Raw genomic sequence first — 18440 nt, 5'->3', positions numbered from 1 at the left:
TATATTTAAATACTCTTAATATTTAAAACATCTCTTTCATTCTTGAAGATTACTGTGGCTGTATTTTTTTTATTATTATTGAACATCGAAAAGACATAACACTTTGCTAATTATACGTTGTTGATTATTGTTGCACAATATATTTATATTCTCGTACTACCGACTTACTGTCAGTTGTGAAGTGACTTTCCTTGTTTTTCTGTTGTCCATGTATTTTGTGTTTTGTCATGTTTTGTCTTCGAATTTTCATTCGATTAAAGTAAATGCATATTTATTTCTTCTACTCTTCAAAGCAAATTTCCCAAAATGAACTACCAAACAGAATATAGGAATCATCCTCTCTTATCAGAACGTACTGACGTATCCAAACTATCTAATGCCATTCACATCAACATATATTGTTATTTTTTACTTGGATTATCTCTCGTTTACGACTAAAATGTATTATGTAGATTAAGTTCATATGCTTGGTTAATAAACAATATTTCTCTAATTAACCGATGTAAAGCATTGTACAACGAAGGGATTCTTCAATATGTTGTTTTATTAATATATTTTTCTTCACAGGGCGAAAAACAGGACTACCGTTTTGTGTAAAAGTATTGTGAAAGTAAGTCTTAAGATCATGCCGAATATACTGTCATACAATGTACAATTTACATGTATATGATTCTTTTTCTGCTTGTTGAAACCGTAAAAAGAGAACTTTTTGCACAGCTTAGGTGTGTTAATTTCATTTGACAATATAATGCAAATCCTTAAAAAAATACTAGATGGAAAACCCAATTTGTGAATCATTCAGTACTGAAATGTGGTTTGTCCTTCTGTATCTGTATAATGTCTATACAGTGGCATTTGTAGAAAATTTTATTATTATCAGAGTTCAACTTCTGCAAAGACTTCTTTGTAAGGCACTGGTATATGTTTTTGGTTGCTCCATCTGATTCCAGGACTTATGGGGTTGACAGATTTGGTGTTCAAATAAATTTAACTTCAGCTTAAAGTCCCCAACCTTGCCAGAGTTGTCTACCATGGTTCTGTCTGTTGTTTCGCCAAGGAATACCCAGAGATCCAAAGTGCATATAGTCCAATATGAATATATTATGGTAAACCAATTGCTGTACATTATGAATATACTATCCGAATAGATTGAAAGCCTAAACCTAGTACAAGAGTAATGAAGGTTATAGCGGTAATCAAAATAATGTAATCCAGGGACAAATACCAGACATGGAAAACATCTGAAAAATTCCCAACGATGTAAGAACTGTCAAATTTTGCGAGTCGTTTGGACTCAACCTCGTACCGCTGTGACATTTATGGCAACACCTCTTGCATTAAGTCAAGCGTCCCAGACCGCTCCGCCAGCTAGGCTATATAACACAAGTTTTTTTCAGATATTTTATGATATGAACGAGACGTCTTACCTTAAATCAAAACTTTTTTGTGAATTGAAAAGGAAAGAATTCAATGTGTATGTACTATCTATACTGTAATGATCAGATAAAAGTGGTTCATTTTTAGGTGCATTTAATAAGCAGTAACATTTAATATTAATTTAAGACATATGGTGTTTATAATTTATTCGCCATTCAGATCAGAGCAATGCATGTATTTATTTTTAGCTTAGGCATGCAACGAGAAGTTTATATACAATTTCTCAGCATTTGTATTTGCAAGGTAAAAATCCAATCTTTAAACAAAACTACCATATTATCAGGAAATGTATATACATAGTCCTGCTGATATGTGCAGAATACTGGCAGAATTCTGAGTTTAATGATGAAAACATGAAAGCTGTACAATAATAAATGTAAATGTAAACATTAATTTAAGCTATAGACATACGTTTGAAATTCCAAAATAGCCGTCATAATCAAGATGGCGGACTTCACTTATATCATGATTTAGGATCCTCGTAGGATTGATCTAGGGTTGTAACTTAGTACAAGAATGTGACGACTCTATTCGCTACACTGCTCCATCGGATAAAATTGATGCAGGGAAGATAATGCAGAAGAGGACTCCCGTTTAGTGTAAAAGTAATTTCGAAGTAAGTCTTTAGACCATACCGAATATACTGCCGTACTATGCATGGTCGAATGTTTCTAAACTTTGTGCAGATTGGTAAACCGGAACAGTTTCCTCAGTTAATGATTCCACTTCAGATCCTTCTAACCAACCACAAACACATGACTCCAGTTTGAGGTGTTGTGCTCGAGTAAAAATTTGTCGAGAAACAACATGTGATCTTTTTTGTTTACATAGACTAAGGGTATTGTTATACGAAAGACTATTGGTAATATTGTTTTGGGAAAGTATTTGTATCAGTGTACCTGAAGAAAAAACACACGAATTAATTATATAAGGTTTGCCAGATACCAATGTTCGTGCTTTGCTAATTCGTCTGTATTTATATTTTTGTTTGCTTTTGTTTGTTTTTGGTTTTGTTTTTGACCAGGTGTACATAAATTCAAAGTAAAGACTAATTTTAAACTTTTATTCATTATCCTGACCATACATAAATACAAAATTGAAGAAGCTTCCTTCGATTAAATGAACATTGTTAGTATATGAAAAAAGATTAATTGATATAAACGTAACGGGTTAAAAAAGATTTTATCCATGTAGGGTCTGGTAACTGTATATGTATCAATATAATTTACGTTAAATTTCGAATTTTTAAAATATATTATTATTCTAGTTGTTGAAGAATGCCTTAGACCCGAGAGGACAAAGCTCGTATTGATGAGTAGCCTCGGAGTAGTATGTTGTATCATCATAGCAAAAGGTGTTTCTGATGCCTCTAGGTGGCATGATATTCATTCTAAAATCACAAACATATTAAGTTGAGTAAGGATTCAAGTACTGAATGATGAAGCGTGCATTTGTATCATGAAATAATACTTGCATAATAAAAAGGGTACAAAAAGGTTTTTATCATTCCTGAAGTATCCGAAGTAAGTTTTTTTCGTCTTTTTTTTTCGTTTTTTTTTTTTTTTGTTTTTTTTTTTTTTTTGGTTTCTTTATTTCTTTGTTTTGCTTTGTTTTGTTTTGTTTGCTTTTGTTTTTGATTTTTGTTTATTTGATTGTTTGTTTTTTTTGTTTTTGTTTTTTTAGTTTTTTATATATTGTTTGTTATCCTGGCTCTATTCGAGAAATCTTTCTAAAGATAATCCTTTCAAGGTTGATTAGTCAAAACGATTTAAGCCCCTTTTACATTAGTCTAATGATGTTTTTGTTATTGTAAATATTGCGAATGATACGAATTTGCAATATTACAAAATTCAAATTAAGGAATTTATATCATTTCTAATACGAGATATCTTGCAAACTCAAAACTTGTGTTTGATTTATAGGTTTCAATTAACAAAGGAAAAGGAACATTAAAAGCTCTTATTGGCCTAAATTTTTTCATTGTGAATTCCCAAAAAGCAACTTCATAAAAAACAAAAAACTAAATAGCAACTTAAGGAAAAACATTTCTCATACTATGGCGTACCATGTATGAATATACCATTCTCAGCAGCTTTTTTTTTCTTCCCTGTATCAATGTATGCTATTATGTGTTGTTGCAAACGAATTGATAACATTAGATCATAAACGTGGCGTAATGTCCCCACACGTCCTGATAGTTGACATCCATAGTACATATATCAATACACATATGTATATACCTAATACTTTGTCGTTGTCTTCCACTTCGTAGGCGACTACTAACGGAACACAGAACAGTACTTAATACCAACTTTTATAGGAACATATGTAACTTACTCTGACAAATTCAGTTGTTCGTTCCCCTAAACGTTAACATAGAACTTGGAATATATAGACGGCAGTAATATCTGTTTTCCTTTATTATCTATAAAAAAAGAACAAAAAAAGTCCAAACAACTCAAGCACCTATTATTATCAACCTTATATATGTTGCAATATCTTTCACCCGTTCTAAATACAAGAGTGTGTGCATTGATTTCTTTTATAAGGATAAGGAACAAATAATTAACTGAAAGCAAACGATACTGTAAAAGTACTTTCGTAGGTACCACTTTTCGTGGTTCAGAAAGAAATGGTAGACTGTACATTCATAGAATTGACAACTCAAGTTAACAAATAAATAGGACGTTTCCTTTTCGCTGGGAACCAACTATCGTGGTTTATCAGATTCAAGAAAACCAGGACATTTGGTATCCCACGAACAATGATACTTTCACAGTAAGACGTTTGCTCTTTTCTACGGTCTTAATCAAAATTCACAAAAAAATGCAAAACTAGAATTCAAAGAATATCTTTATTTTCCTAATACTGAATAGAATTATCCTTTTTTATGGTAAAACAGTATGACAATGAACCAGTGTACAGTAAGTGTATGTGGAAAACTTTCCATTCTCTGCGCAATAGTGACAATGGTGACTTGACAGAAGAGATGCTTTATGGTATATCAACCTGTCGTATCCACAGCTATAATTTTATAGTATATTCAGGTATATCTTTTTATCGGATATCCTGGATTATATTGTTCTTGGATATATATCAAAGGACAATCTGTTATCGGATATCAACGTATATATACTGTCATCGGATATTAGGGATATATATTTATCGGATAATATCAACAAATAATTTGGGGTCCAGGAATAATACCGTTTTTAAATATCAATGGGTATACAGTTATCAAACGGGTTACCAATCGTTTATTACTCTGCAGTGCTTATATGTGCATATTATTGTACACGCCTTTTTTATGAATCTGAATACATTGTACCCTCCACATAGGTTAGTAAATCAATTTTGCTCTATAGTGAGCTAATAGTTTAGGCAGCTAGTAAAAGACGTTATGTGAGTAATAGTTCTAAAATTATCCCTGTGGTCTAGAAAATATATATCTAAAGAACAATCGCATTATAATGCGAATATCAAACATAACACAACATTCTTACGTAAAGAAGAAGTACATAACGCTCTCTGAAGCCGCAAACACGATAGGAATTTGTAATAGACTGTTGGCGACAACTATAACCATGCCCTTCCATATGAGACATCTGTAGACGATCACGTATAAAATTTAAAGGAGATATGATGTAGGTGGTTCTTTTTGTTTCAAATGATTTGTTGTTAATGTTTGTTGGCATGACACTGACTAACACCTGGAAAAATGGATAAATGACATTATTGATCTTTATTTAATTCAAAATAGGAAGTATGCTTACTTTATTTGTTTTAGTAACAAATATGAAATGAGAAAAGCAACAATTTAGAAAAAAAGAAAAAAATAATTTTTGACAGAGGACATGTCAAACTTAGATGCATATTATAATTAGTAATACAAATATAATATACAATCCAGATATATATAGATTTCAATAACGACAAAAAAAAACTCAAATGTGTATTCTTTAATTGCAACAAAAACTTACCAATATACCGCCATGTTGTCATTTACAAACATTTTTCTGCGATATTACATGCTGCCAGTGGGAAGATTGGTACATGTACACAGCTTGTGCAAAACATATTTAGCCAAGGTATTGGCAAATCAATCATCAAACTATTAATTCGACAAAAAGAAAATGTAAGAGCATAAATCATTTCTAATTTAGAATCGTCATCGAAATTGATAATATTATTGTGAAATTAACCTGGCTTCCAAACAACATAGAGTTCTAAACCAGCAAGGAAGAAATTATGGAATCTTCGAGGAGGCATAATCTTTGCATGTTTGATCCACCAATCACTGTTTGGAATTTGAAAAGGAACTTCATCCCCTGGCAATAAACCAGGAAGGTCCAGCCAAGAAAAGTCACTGGATTTATTAGAACGATGTGAGGATTTTTGAGCTTTGAATTTGAGTAATACTACCCATTAAATTTGCCATTGTTTCCATAAGTTCGAATTGAAGATCATATATCTCTTCTTGATTTGCCACCAGTTTAGGTGCACCGATTTTAGATTCGCGGCATTTAAATAAATTAAATTAAATAAGGTCTTAAAAACGTTTATATCCGAACTATTTTTCCGACCAGGTAACGCAAATAAGAGACAAAATTTTCGTAAATCGGAATAATCAATAATGACTTGACTGGCGGTTTGTTGATGTTTAAACAATAACACTTATCCACTGGAAACCATGTCCTAAAATCATTGTCATATTTCACAAATATCTAAAGTACTAACGTAATTATGATTTCTCAAACAAATCCATTTAATTAATTAGACATTCTTATGTTGTCATATTTAAAGCAAAAATCGTAAATAACTCACTCTGTGTCATTTAAGGGAAGTGTCAACACAAGCTGGATGTTTCCTTAGACAATAACTTGTATTTTAACATGAAGAACTAAGGTTATTCCCCTTTAGCCATTTACGTCATGTATCTGCCGGTGCAATACGGAAGAACACACTAAAACATTTTCCAAAACGACCATTTAAGTAGACACCGCCATTTGAAGCTAACAAACTACGATTGTGTATGGATGTCATTGTTTTTGACAACCTTAACAATAAAGTTTGGAAACGGGGTTTTCAAAGTCTATCCTTAATCTTACTTTACATATGGCACTGTTTCCGGTATTTTTTTAAATGATCCGGTGATACTAGATGTATTACTTTTAGCGGTTGAACCAGTCCGTATGGAAATTCATATGGCCCTGTATATGTTTTGTCTTGTTGATTTGTTGATTTCAATCGCATCTACCCCAAAGAACTTGAGATAAAGGATACTACAGACACCCTGAAGTCAGCCTTATATCTTGACCTACACTTAAAAAGCGATGGTAAAGGAAAACTATTGACCAAACTTTACGACAAACGTGATGACTTTTCATTCAAAATTGTCAACTCTCCTCTCATCTGTGGCAACATCCCTTCAGCACCTGCGTATGGAGTGTTCATATCACAACTCATACGTTATGACAGAGATTGCCGAAACTACGCAGACTTTTTATAACGCGCTAGAACTCTAACAAACAGGCTTCTGGAACAGGGTTATGTTGCTACAAGATTAAAGTATTCACTACAGAAGTTTTATGGTCGTCATCATGAACTCGTGGATCGTTATGGTGTATCCATCTGCACCATGAAAACTGGTTTATTCAGCGGGTCATGGGGTAAGGTAGGGTAAGTGTCCTAATATCTACTAATATACTGGTAAACTTTGTTACAAGAATTGTTTCAAATTAATTTTGGTATTTTTGTCAGGACGTACTGCAGACAACTTTATGCAGGTTGAAATCATTAACTGAGTTAGAAGACTTGAGCAACCATGAATTGAATGGTTGAAAATATACAACATGTACAATAGCTTTTAACAATACTGCTTGGTTTATCATTTCACAAATGGCTTATCAAAATAAAATTTTGGTAAATATTCATCCCATTCAGCAGGTACGAAAAAAATGCACCATAGGTGTTTTTTCTTTTATTTAATTTAAAAAACCTTCTTAGCTTCTGGAGGCCAATTGTGACTGATCCTTCCATTAAAGGAGCAACTTTATAGCCTTGGCTACCTTGCCTGTTACCCAGCTTGCATAATTTCGTTGTTTTATACTTAAGTGCTGAATTTTTCATATATACCAAGTTGTTCATAGAACCATTACAGGTCCATTTGACATTTTAATGTGACTCTGGAAGTGGGTAATACATGCCAAATTTTGTTCCCGTAACAATTTCAACTATTAGAGATCGCAAAATCACTTTTTCTATAAAATGCCTGCTGGCTTCTAATTTACTGAAATAGTAAGAATAAAATAAATTGCATAAATTGTACACGTAGAAAGCTTTATCAACTAAAAAATGAAGGGAAAAAACTCTTTTATAAATCTGTTTATGAATCAGTTAATTTGTAATAGAACTTAGGACATATTCTGAGTAATCCAATAATCCCTGTTCTCTGACATCATAATAAGTTTATTGGTACAAATAAAAAGCATTTGTGATCAGCCTGGTTTCTACATGGACAATTTATAAACAGTTAATTTTTTTTCAGGCCATAAAAAAGTTAACAAAGTTATTACTAACATAGTTAGTCAATACTAAATATTGGAACATAAAAAAAAATAAAAAAGGGGGTAAGACAACCAAGGACTTCTATGTATTTCCTTTCATTCTTATTTTTTCCCAAAGGTGATATCATATAAATATCATATAGCTGAGAAAATTTTTGTCACCCTGAGGTATAGCCGAGGGCGACAATGTATTTTCAAGGGGTAACAAACTCTTTATCACCCTCTAAGCTATGTTATTCACTTTATTATACAGAATGTTCAATCGCCATCAACAATCAGTTTTGTATGTTTGTCTTTTGTCTTTATTTTCTTCATTATGGTTGATTTATTTTCTTTCAAGTTTGCATTCACTTGAAACTGTAAACGTCTACTGTGATCCGCACCCCTTTTTATGACCTTTATTCCATGTATCGGTGGTGGACCTTTTTCCTGCACATAAACATAAATAAAAAAAAAGTCAAGAATGCAATGTATGGATATTCAACAGCAATGATATACATTCTCTTTTGAACACTTTCATTTCCTGTACCAGACTCAGTTACTTTTTAATTTGACAATACAATAAGAAATGTTTGGGTACAGATTTGTAGTAGATTTAGCATTGGAAGTAAAAAAAAAAATATGTATATTAATCTATATTATGTCAGTCATTGATACGGACTACCCCTTTAAATGCAAAACTGGCTAAGATTGAACTGGAACCTGTTTTTTACCAGGAAAAGTTTAGCTTTTCACGAGAGGGTAATAGACAAAAAAAATATCACTCTCTAAGCCATGTAATAGATCAGAAAATTACCCTCGTATTGAACAAATCAAAATTCATCAAACTGACATGAAGTATAATAATACATAATGAAATTAATGCTTGTTTTTGTCTACATAAAAGTATGCATCCAAATATTCCAAAGTTAAAAGGAATAGAACTCTCATAAAATAAAGTGGTACATAAATTCCTCAAAATGTGCACAACTGTATATCATGACCTAATGACCTACAAAGTTTCATGAAATTTAATGCAATAGTTTCAGAGGAGTTGCAGTTCCAGAAGTAAGACAGTCAGACAGAGCAGAAACAATTTCTCCCCTCCAAAGTGGCAGCAAGTATTACTTAATACTTCACACTTCAACATTTTAATGATCACCTCATAATACAAATAATTCCACAATTATGAATCCTCCCTCTGAAATTCCTCTAACAGTTCCACAAGAGTTTCTTTTCTCGACTCTTCCTGAAGACTGGAAATCAATTTATCCAACTCCTCCCCTCCATTTAATATTTGTTCAACATTAGCACTATAGTGTATTCTATGGTCTGTCACTCTATTCTGAGGAACATTGTATGTTCTTATTTTTTCTGACCTCCCTTTTGTTCCAACTTGTAACTTTCTTTGTGAAGAGATTTTACTGACTTGTGCATTGAACTCTGCTTCATATAACCTAATAAAAAATGAAAAGCAGTAAATGTAAATCCAAATTTGTCCAGCATTTGTTTTTGTTGATAATCACAAATCTTGCAACATCTTTCTTTGAAAGCTAGTATCTCTTTGTTTGGTTTTTCATTAATTGTGTTTCATGCAGAAAAGTCCCATAACCCTTGTAAAATTTATCAAATCACAATGGCAGTGCAGTATGATTAACAAAGTGTTATACCTAACAATCCTGAAAAATTTTAACAAAAACCATCCAGCAATGTCCGAGAAGTTCTATCCAGAGTGTAACTGTAGTGTTCAATGCAGGAAAATAATCAAATCCTGTAAAAACTTGTCAAATTAAAATGGCAGTATTGAATGATAATCTATATTTTTATACATATTGTGCCAAACAATCCTACCAAATTTGAACAAAATCAATCAAGCGGTCTCAGAGGAGTTGCTTTCACAAAGAGTCACTATAGCATTCAATGCAGGACAAAGTTTTTTTCTTCAATTTTATTAAAAGGACAAATGCCAAGCACCTCATTCTGTGCCTGATACTCTGTTACTTCTGGTGATTTAACCTGTACAAATAATATCTAAACATTAAATAAAATTTCATCAAAATCAATATAAGGGTCAGAGTAGTTGTGCTTCGAAGTTAAATGGCAGTATGGACACATCAATTTGTAAACATCCCTCAAACATTGTTTTGTGAGGTATAAAAATTTACCATATCATTCCATGCTTCACTGGTACTATCAAAGTATTATTATTCCAAAGGTACTAATTTTAGTAATTTTTGTGGGTTTGGTAAACCATGAAATTTGGTTCCCAATAAAAAAGGAAATTTACAATTACTTTATATAGTACCATTTTCAAATCCATAAATTCTAGAATCTATGACCTGATCATTTTTCCCTTAACCAAGAAAAACTGGTACAAAAATATAAGTACTTTCACAGTATTATGGACAGTACAACAACTGTGAGGATTAAATAAACATACATGTAACACTTTTTCAGCTAACAAATGTTAAAAGTTCATACTTATCTGTAAGTCTTTTAATAGCCCTCTTTTTGTTATCAATTTGTGACCTGGTTTCTTGACAAGCTACTGTAGTACCTATTTAAGACAGAATTAGTAGTAACTGTGATAGGATTTTTATACATGTATGAAACGTCCAAGGTTTCAGGCAACAATTTATTATAAGATAGTCCTTTGTTTTAGCAAATTTTATATCATTAAATTATTCATGTTCTTAAATCACTTCAAATCTTTATGTACCCATTTTGAACTTCAGTGAAATCTGAAGGCACGTGAATTCAACTATAGTACTGTAACCACATGATAAAGTATATGCCCTTACACATAGAATCTTTAACTATAAATCCTTTAGTTACATTTTCTCTCAATAGCATCCAACAGTAATTGAAGGGTATAGAAAGAATTTTGCCTTAATACTATACAAGGTGTAAAGAGTGATGATTACATTTACTCCCAAAATTTGTTTGCAGGGAATATTATAATTATATCACAATAAGCAATATCTTAAATATACGGAGGACTCAGATTTCTTGTTTCGGCCAATCACAGAAGAAAAGAATTATAAATTTTGTCAGTTACACATGTACTAGGTAAAGAAACTTGATTTCCAGTCAAGAATACAACCATTTACATGTACTCACATCATTCCCTAGAACAGAAAATTTCTACAGTTCTAGATCACTGCTTACCTGTAGGAATATGAGTTACTCTGACAGCTGTGTCTGTTTTTTGGACATGCTGACCTCCTGGTCCACTTGATTTGAATGTATCTACTTTTAGATCATTAGGATCAATTATAATATCTATCTGCAAAAAGGAACAAACAAAAATATAATGTTTCATTTCAATTTTATTTTTGTTTTTTGGCTCAACTGTCCAAAAAGTTTTTAACGTAATTTTCATATGCAAACAAAATATATATATACATGTATATATATCCACATTTGTTGCAACATTGAATATATTAAATTTCAGGGTCTACATATATACATGAATATTGCACACTTGATACACTATAACTCTAATATTTTACACACCTTACACACATGCACATGTATGCCTTTTTTTAGGTTTTTAATTTTCACAGATATACTTAAAATTTGCATAGGAATGGAGAAAACTGAACTTTGAACTTTGACAACATGGATCTTGATTGGATTACATCTGTCCTTCATGAAACATTGTCCATATACCATACTTAATGTTTGACTATCAGATCCAAAACTGAAGCCTCTTAATGTTCAAAATTAATTATTTATTACTGTAAATTTCGAAATTATTGTGTGCATTTCAAATTATTGCAGTTTGCAATTTAAGTAGCTGTCTTTGTAAGAATCATGCAAAATCTGAAAAATGTGATACACCCAAAAAAAGGCTACATATTTTTATTTTTGTAATTCAAGTAGTTTTATGGGTCTATACAGTGAAATATGTAATTATTCATTCAAATCTGCCTGCTCTTAGGAGATAATCAACATTGAAAATCCAATAGATTCTATTGTATTTGAGTGTCATTTACAGAGTTATCTCCTTTTATTTTGAAATTTACAGTGCATTCTATATAATTTTTATCTCTTATGAACACAGATTATATGAAATACTGAATGTTAATTTCTGTATAGTATGGCAATTCAAACAAAATATCAAAAATAAAAATATGTAGGCTTTTTACCCATGAATCACATTTTGCATGATTCTTAGCTGGAGTGCTACTTAAATTGAAAATGTGATTTTTCAAAGTTTTTTTTATTGCATTTTTAAGTCTGTTAAATTTTTCACAACATCACAATACATGTAATTGGTTTAATTGTTTTACTATTCTGTGGCATATATGTACACGTAATTGCTTAGCAATAACAACAATTAAAAATTGAAAAAAAAACATATACTTATTGCATGAATAATTATTTTTTTGCTTTTATGATTGGTCTAAAAACTACTTTTAGTTCAATTTAAATCATGATATAATTCACAATTTTTGTCAATTTATTTCTGGTTTTCATTGCAAAGCAATAAAGACAATGTAAAAGTAAAAAAACAAAAACAAAACAACTAAACTAACTAAACTAAACTAAAACAAAGAGCTAGAAAATAGAATAAAAATGTCAGACAAACCTCACTGGGTTGTGGTAAGATGGCTACAGCAGCAGTGCTAGTATGGATGCGACCTTTGCTCTCAGTCTTCGGAACTCTCTGAACACGATGGATACCTGATTCGTACTTCAATGTCTTGAATACATCATAACCTGATACAGATATCCTGGCTACAGAAATTCCTCCTGAAAAATGATTGATCCAGCAATATATTGAATGAAAATTGTATAACGTTTGAATTTACTCTGCGCTGGATTTCATAAAAAATCTCAAATTGAGATTCATGAACCTAACTTTGACCAATTACCGGTATCACATGAAATCAATGTCAAAATCAGAAGTTAATATAATTCTGTTCAACAATCATAAAATTATTTCATTTTGAGTCATTTTAAAGGTAAATTTGCTGATGATATTACAATCACTTCCAATGTCTTGACAGATATTTTTGAATACAAGATAGAAAAATATCTGTCAACAGGATCTAAGGAAAAATGTTCAGCTTACCAATAAAGGGTTTTTAATTACTGTAGCAAAGGTCTGAGCTCTTGGACCCTCAGTTTTTTACCTAGGACCTTTGAAATTTCAGTAAACTAGGTCAGGGACCTTCAATTATATTCATTGACACTTTATTGAGGACTTTAGGTTTTACTCAAATGCACTGCTGATTTGAAACTTAAAATCTTCCATACATTCAGATGCGACAGGAGAAGGCTTCAGAACTTTAAGAAAGTACTCATAAAATCATTATAAACATAAGAAAGAACTTTTATGTTTTACCAGTTTCTGATGTCTTTACTTCTTCATCATTAAAAGACCAGCCTTTGTAAGCTGTGTAGTTCTGGTACATGTCATACAGGTTTCTGGTGAAGAGCTTTGCCTCCTCTCCCCCGACTCCTGGGTTAAGTTCTAATATAGCATCATTCTTGTCATATTTAAGGTCAGGAACTAAGTTATCCAAAATCTAAATTTGAAAAATAAAATCTGTCTATCATAGGGTAAATAAGTTAATGATTTGGTTCTTAGATCCCCCCTCATCACTAATGAGGGTGCCTCATTACATCTCTTAATTGCCATATCAATAAAATAAAAATGACAAAACAACTCCATTATCATTTTATTCTTTCTGTAATGTAAAAAGCTCCCTTAAATTTTTGGACAATAAAATAGAAATTGGAAATGCCTTCCTCCCATATGGTTAAAACGAAATAATGGCCCGAGAACTAAAATATTGAAGGAGGAATACAAAATGTAGGTGGCACTTTCATTTTCAATTCAAATAACCTTACTGTTTTACCTAGCATAAAAGTTTTACTAAAACATATTTTTTCTGTTGAGATAAGAATTACGTGAGGCCATTCTTTAAAAAAAAAATCAGTTTGAAGTTTCCTAGTTATAAGTTTGAATGTTGGTATGTTAGGAGGAAATAAATGTAAAGAAATATACAAATACATTTATATAAAAACCAACATTACCTTATTTCAATAGAAATACTTTCTTAATGTTGACAGACTATTAAAAACGTACATGTACATACTCAATTGTTTTTTAATATCTAAGGAAAATGTTCTGGTAATATAAAATCATTAATCAAATAATTTGAGTGTGTCATGTATGTACATATATGTTTTTGTTATTTTTTTTTCCATGGATTGAATACACTTTTCATATCAATGAACTTCATTAAACATTTTTTCTAATAGGTACCTGTTGTTTAATTGTACTAATCTGCTCCAAAATTACTTTTTCTTCTTTGTCAGCAATGACCTTCATTTCTTCATCTTCTATAAAAAGAATATATGAATGGACATATACATGTATGTATAAAAATGTAAAGTTGTGTGAGACATTATAAGACAACAAAAGCATCATTATTTCAGGTTAAGAAAAATGGTAAAAAAAAGTACAAAACTAGGGATAAAAAGTTTCATTTTTTGTTAGAATTATATTTTTTCCCCTTTTAGAATAAACCTTATAGAATACATTGTACCATTAAACAAAACAAAGTAAAAACACCATATTATTAAGACTCATATCATTCCATCTTGCATTTTGTAGGTTAAAATATTTAAGCTTTTTAGATTAATTCCAATAAGTTATAGCATATTGCTCGTACGTGTGTTGCAGTCCAATCAACATTATATGTACATTAAAAGCTACATGAAACTGCTACATGTACATTGTATATTGACCTGGAGACAATGTTGTCCCTCAATTTTCAACATTTTTATAGACAACCACAATTTGCCTAGATTACACTACCATAGGCATGTACATGTAGTAAATTTTTGTACATGTACTGTAAACATACCAGCAGCAAGTTGTTTCAATTCATCAAGTTCGTCACTTTTCTCTTTTAACTGACGATACAACTCAACAATTGGCATTAAATGTACTTTTCTGGTGTTAATCTCTTTACTTCTTCCTCCTTTGCTGTTAGATTGTAACATATCATTATATTCATTTACCAAACTCTCAAGATATTTCATTAGAACATCATTATCAACAGCCATGGTAGCATATCCATGATGCATTAATAACTTGCCAATTTTATCGCCTTTCAACATAATTCCATGCCTTTCTACAATTTTTGCACTCAGACATGAACATGGTGAAATATGCAACTGTTTAAACCTTGGCATTTCCAAAGAAAATTTATCACAGTTCAAAAATCTTTGTACGTGTAGTTTTTGTACTTTAAGGGTTTGGACATACAAACTCCATGTACATGCACTTTTTTTCACAAAAAGTTCCTTTAGCAGAACTCTGTTCATAGTGATTAAAGTCCTGTAAACCATATTCCTATGTACTTAATAAATCCAAACATCCAAATTTACACCATCACAGGCATCATTTACTTATGACTATGGCTTATTATTTGTTTGCACTAAATCCAAATGGAAATATCTCCACTAATATTATGGTATCTGAAAAATAAATTCTATATATACTATAAACAAAGAGAATCTGCAAACCCATTTTTCACTAACTTTGAATTTATTTTACATGTATGTGTATTGCAACTGAGGATAAACTGTTCACAAACATTTGTTCTTAAATTACTACATTCATACATACATTGGCATGAGGTTCAATACATAACTTCCATCAAGTTCATGTTGATGCATACAACATACATGTACATGTAGCTACATGTACATCCAAACTACAATTGTTACCATGGAGCTTAATGCATCTGACACATTTTCATCCTGTTGAGGTTTTTGTTTCTTTGACATCTACACCATACCTATTCTCGTTACAATACATATAATACCAGATGGGCATCAAACACCACACTCTTGGTACTGAAAGCCAGTGGTCCACCAGACAAGCTAAAGGAGTTGACTCCACTACATCAGTGGATGGAGCTTGGTATTTTAACATCTTCTATTTGTGAATGGAAGCCACCTCTACCTTTACCCTAAATCAAGATATCTTAGATATAACCAATAGTTTACTCATTATTCCTCATTCATGTATCACAATGTGTTTTTATTGGGTGCCCAATGCAGAAAATGTTACAATAGTGCACAACACACCTGGCAAATTACACAACAGTACCTCCTAGGAATCAAGCCCTGCACCTCATAAGGTGATTTTCTACCATCTAGTGAAGTGTGATACTTCAATTTTCTATCAATGAGAGGAAGCCTCCATAAAACATGTTTTTTTTTTTTTTTTGGGGGGGGGGTATGATTGCTTACTGTGTTAATTAAACATACTCAAGTTTTTTTATGAATATTTAAATACTTTATAGCTACCCAACGAAAGTCTGATAATCAATATGGCATCAGTACTTTGAAATTAGTCAGATGTCTTTCCAAAACCATGGTAATTATTGCAGACTTATTATTTATCATTTATCTGAATAATGTAGGAACCAATAATACCATTAAAAAAAGAACAAACATGTATTTTACTGAGGTTTCCAGATTTAAATGTATATACACCCAGTTGATAATGATTAGTATATTAAATGATGAATCAAATGCAAATTAAATTACTTAATTGATCGCATATTAAAAACCATGTCCAAAACGACTATGGACGAGATGGACTGTGGCTGAAAAATAGTGTGGCCGAAACGTTCTGTGGCTGAGATGACTAGAAAGCTAACTTTGTGTGTCATATCATACTCTCCCGTCACATTAAAAATATTTAATACAAACAATGTTTCATAGCTGAATCTGCAAAATGTACCACCAAACCTCTTTCAAAACTTTTAACTTCTGTACTCACAACTGTCAGAGAGGGTCTACAGTCCTACCACAACACTTGTTACTCCCGTAGTGGTATTAATTCAATGTGGATCCTGAAAAATTTGAAAGATCTTTTGGAGACAATCAGTTCAAGACTATTATCTGAATGAAATAGCATTAAAACGTCTATTCCCCATACTCAGCTAAAATCCTGACTTAAAAAAATTATACATCGTTGTTTTTCCAAAACAGGTGGTACACCTAGATACAAATATATAGTTTTTGGTAGAGATTCCTCATACTTAGTAAGAAATAATTCCAAATCATCTTCCCAATATACAGAGGAAGATGTTTACAAAAAGCTGGAATTTTTAATTGACAACATATTTGTTCAGTGTGGTGGACATGTTTTTCAACAAACGGTCGGCATTCCAAAGGGAACAAATTGTGCTCCTTTACTTGCTGACCTATTCCTTCACTCTTATGAGGCTGGCTTTATAGCTGATTTGATCCGAAAGAAAGAATATCGTTTGACTAGATCCTTTAATCTCAGTTTCCGCTATATAGATGACGTATTATCTTTAAACAATCCTAATTTTGGGGATTGATACATCACATCTTCCCCAAAGAACTTGAGATAAAGGATACTACAGATACTGTAAGGTCAGTCTCATATCTTGACCTACACTTAGAAAATGATGGTTAAGGAAAACTACTGACCATACTTTATGACAAGCGTGATGACTTTTCATTCAGAATTGTCAACTTTCCTCTCATCTGTGGCAACATCCCTTCAGCACCTGCGTATGGAGTGTTCATATCACAACTCATATGTTATGCCAGAGCTTGCCGAAACTACGCAGACTTTTTGTATCATGCTAGAACTCTAACAAATAGGCTTCTGGAACAGGGTTATGTTGCTACCAGATTGAAGTCATCACTACAGAAATTTTACGGTCATCATCATGAACTTGTGGATCGTTCTGGTGTATCCATCTGCACCATGAATACTGATTTATTCAACGGTTTATAGTTTTCCTATCTCGTTTGTCCACCCCGGACTGAACTTTTTATGTGCAACTTTGCGGGTGTTTCTAGAAAAGCAGAGGACGCTTACCCTACCAGTGCACCTGGTCCATGCTCCCAGATTTTAGTGGAGTCTGTGTTGCTCATTTGCTTTTGTTATTTTGTATGTATGACTTTAGTTACTTTATGTTCTTTGTTGTGTATGTCTGTTTTCCATGTCTGGTCTTTGTCCCTGGATTGCATTCTTTAGATTACCGCTATAACCTTGGTTCCTTTGATTACTCTTTAATAAGGACAGAAAAGCAAAAACTTGTGATGAGATAATATCAGGAAAAACTGGGTGGTTAGGTTTAACAATAGAAATGCCTCTTTCAATCTTTATAATTACCAGTAGGATCAAAGAATGACGTTCAAAAAATGTATTCGGATTTTGGATGGATGATCTGTTATGGGCGCAGACATTTTGGTTATTTAGGTTTAAACAAAATTGAGTGGAACGAATTTATTTTGCCAATACATATAAATTAATATGACTAAAATCATTGAATCGTAATTCTTATTGTTTTTATCTTCATATCAAATATTAAAGACTAATTTCTTTTATTCAAGAGATAATCTATTAGTATTATATTTAAAAAATAAGATCTACAGTAATTC

The 18440-nt window shown here is 31.8% G+C and overlaps 1 protein-coding gene across 1 annotated transcript; it reads right to left on the bottom strand.

The window, feature by feature from the left end:
• Positions 1-8231: 8231 nt before the first annotated feature.
• LOC148609883 (peptide chain release factor 1-like, mitochondrial) lies at positions 8232-18251 on the bottom strand. The gene is made up of 9 exons (XM_088541374.1): positions 18172-18251; positions 14867-15482; positions 14263-14339; positions 13336-13519; positions 12577-12740; positions 11151-11268; positions 10464-10539; positions 9145-9439; positions 8232-8432 (listed from the first exon to the last, which is right to left on the bottom strand). The coding sequence occupies exons 2-8, from the start codon at positions 15351-15353 to the stop codon at positions 9169-9171; spliced, it is 1377 nt and encodes a 458-aa protein (XP_088397500.1). The 5' UTR covers positions 15354-15482; positions 18172-18251; the 3' UTR covers positions 8232-8432; positions 9145-9168.
• Positions 18252-18440: the final 189 nt, after the last annotated feature.

Source organism: Perna viridis, chromosome 8 (genome assembly GCF_037379345.1).
Source record: "Perna viridis isolate PV_CMFRI_1.1 ecotype Kerala chromosome 8, ASM3737934v1, whole genome shotgun sequence".
Lineage (NCBI taxonomy): Eukaryota > Metazoa > Mollusca > Bivalvia > Mytilida > Mytilidae > Perna > Perna viridis.
This window is presented reverse-complemented; position numbering and strand designations above follow the sequence as displayed.

What these genes read in the sequence shown, in the direction of transcription:
- LOC148609883 (XM_088541374.1), bottom strand. Translation starts at nt 15,353, where the DNA reads ATGGTTTACAGGACTTTAATCACTATGAACAGAGTTCTGCTAAAGGAA. An exon ending in ATTGAAACAACTTGCTGCTG is followed by an intron (nt 14,340 to 14,866) that starts GTATGTTTACAG and finishes TTCTTTTTATAG; the next exon opens with AAGATGAAGAAATGAAGGTC. An exon ending in TTAGTACAATTAAACAACAG is followed by an intron (nt 13,520 to 14,262) that starts GTACCTATTAGA and finishes TTTCAAATTTAG; the next exon opens with ATTTTGGATAACTTAGTTCC.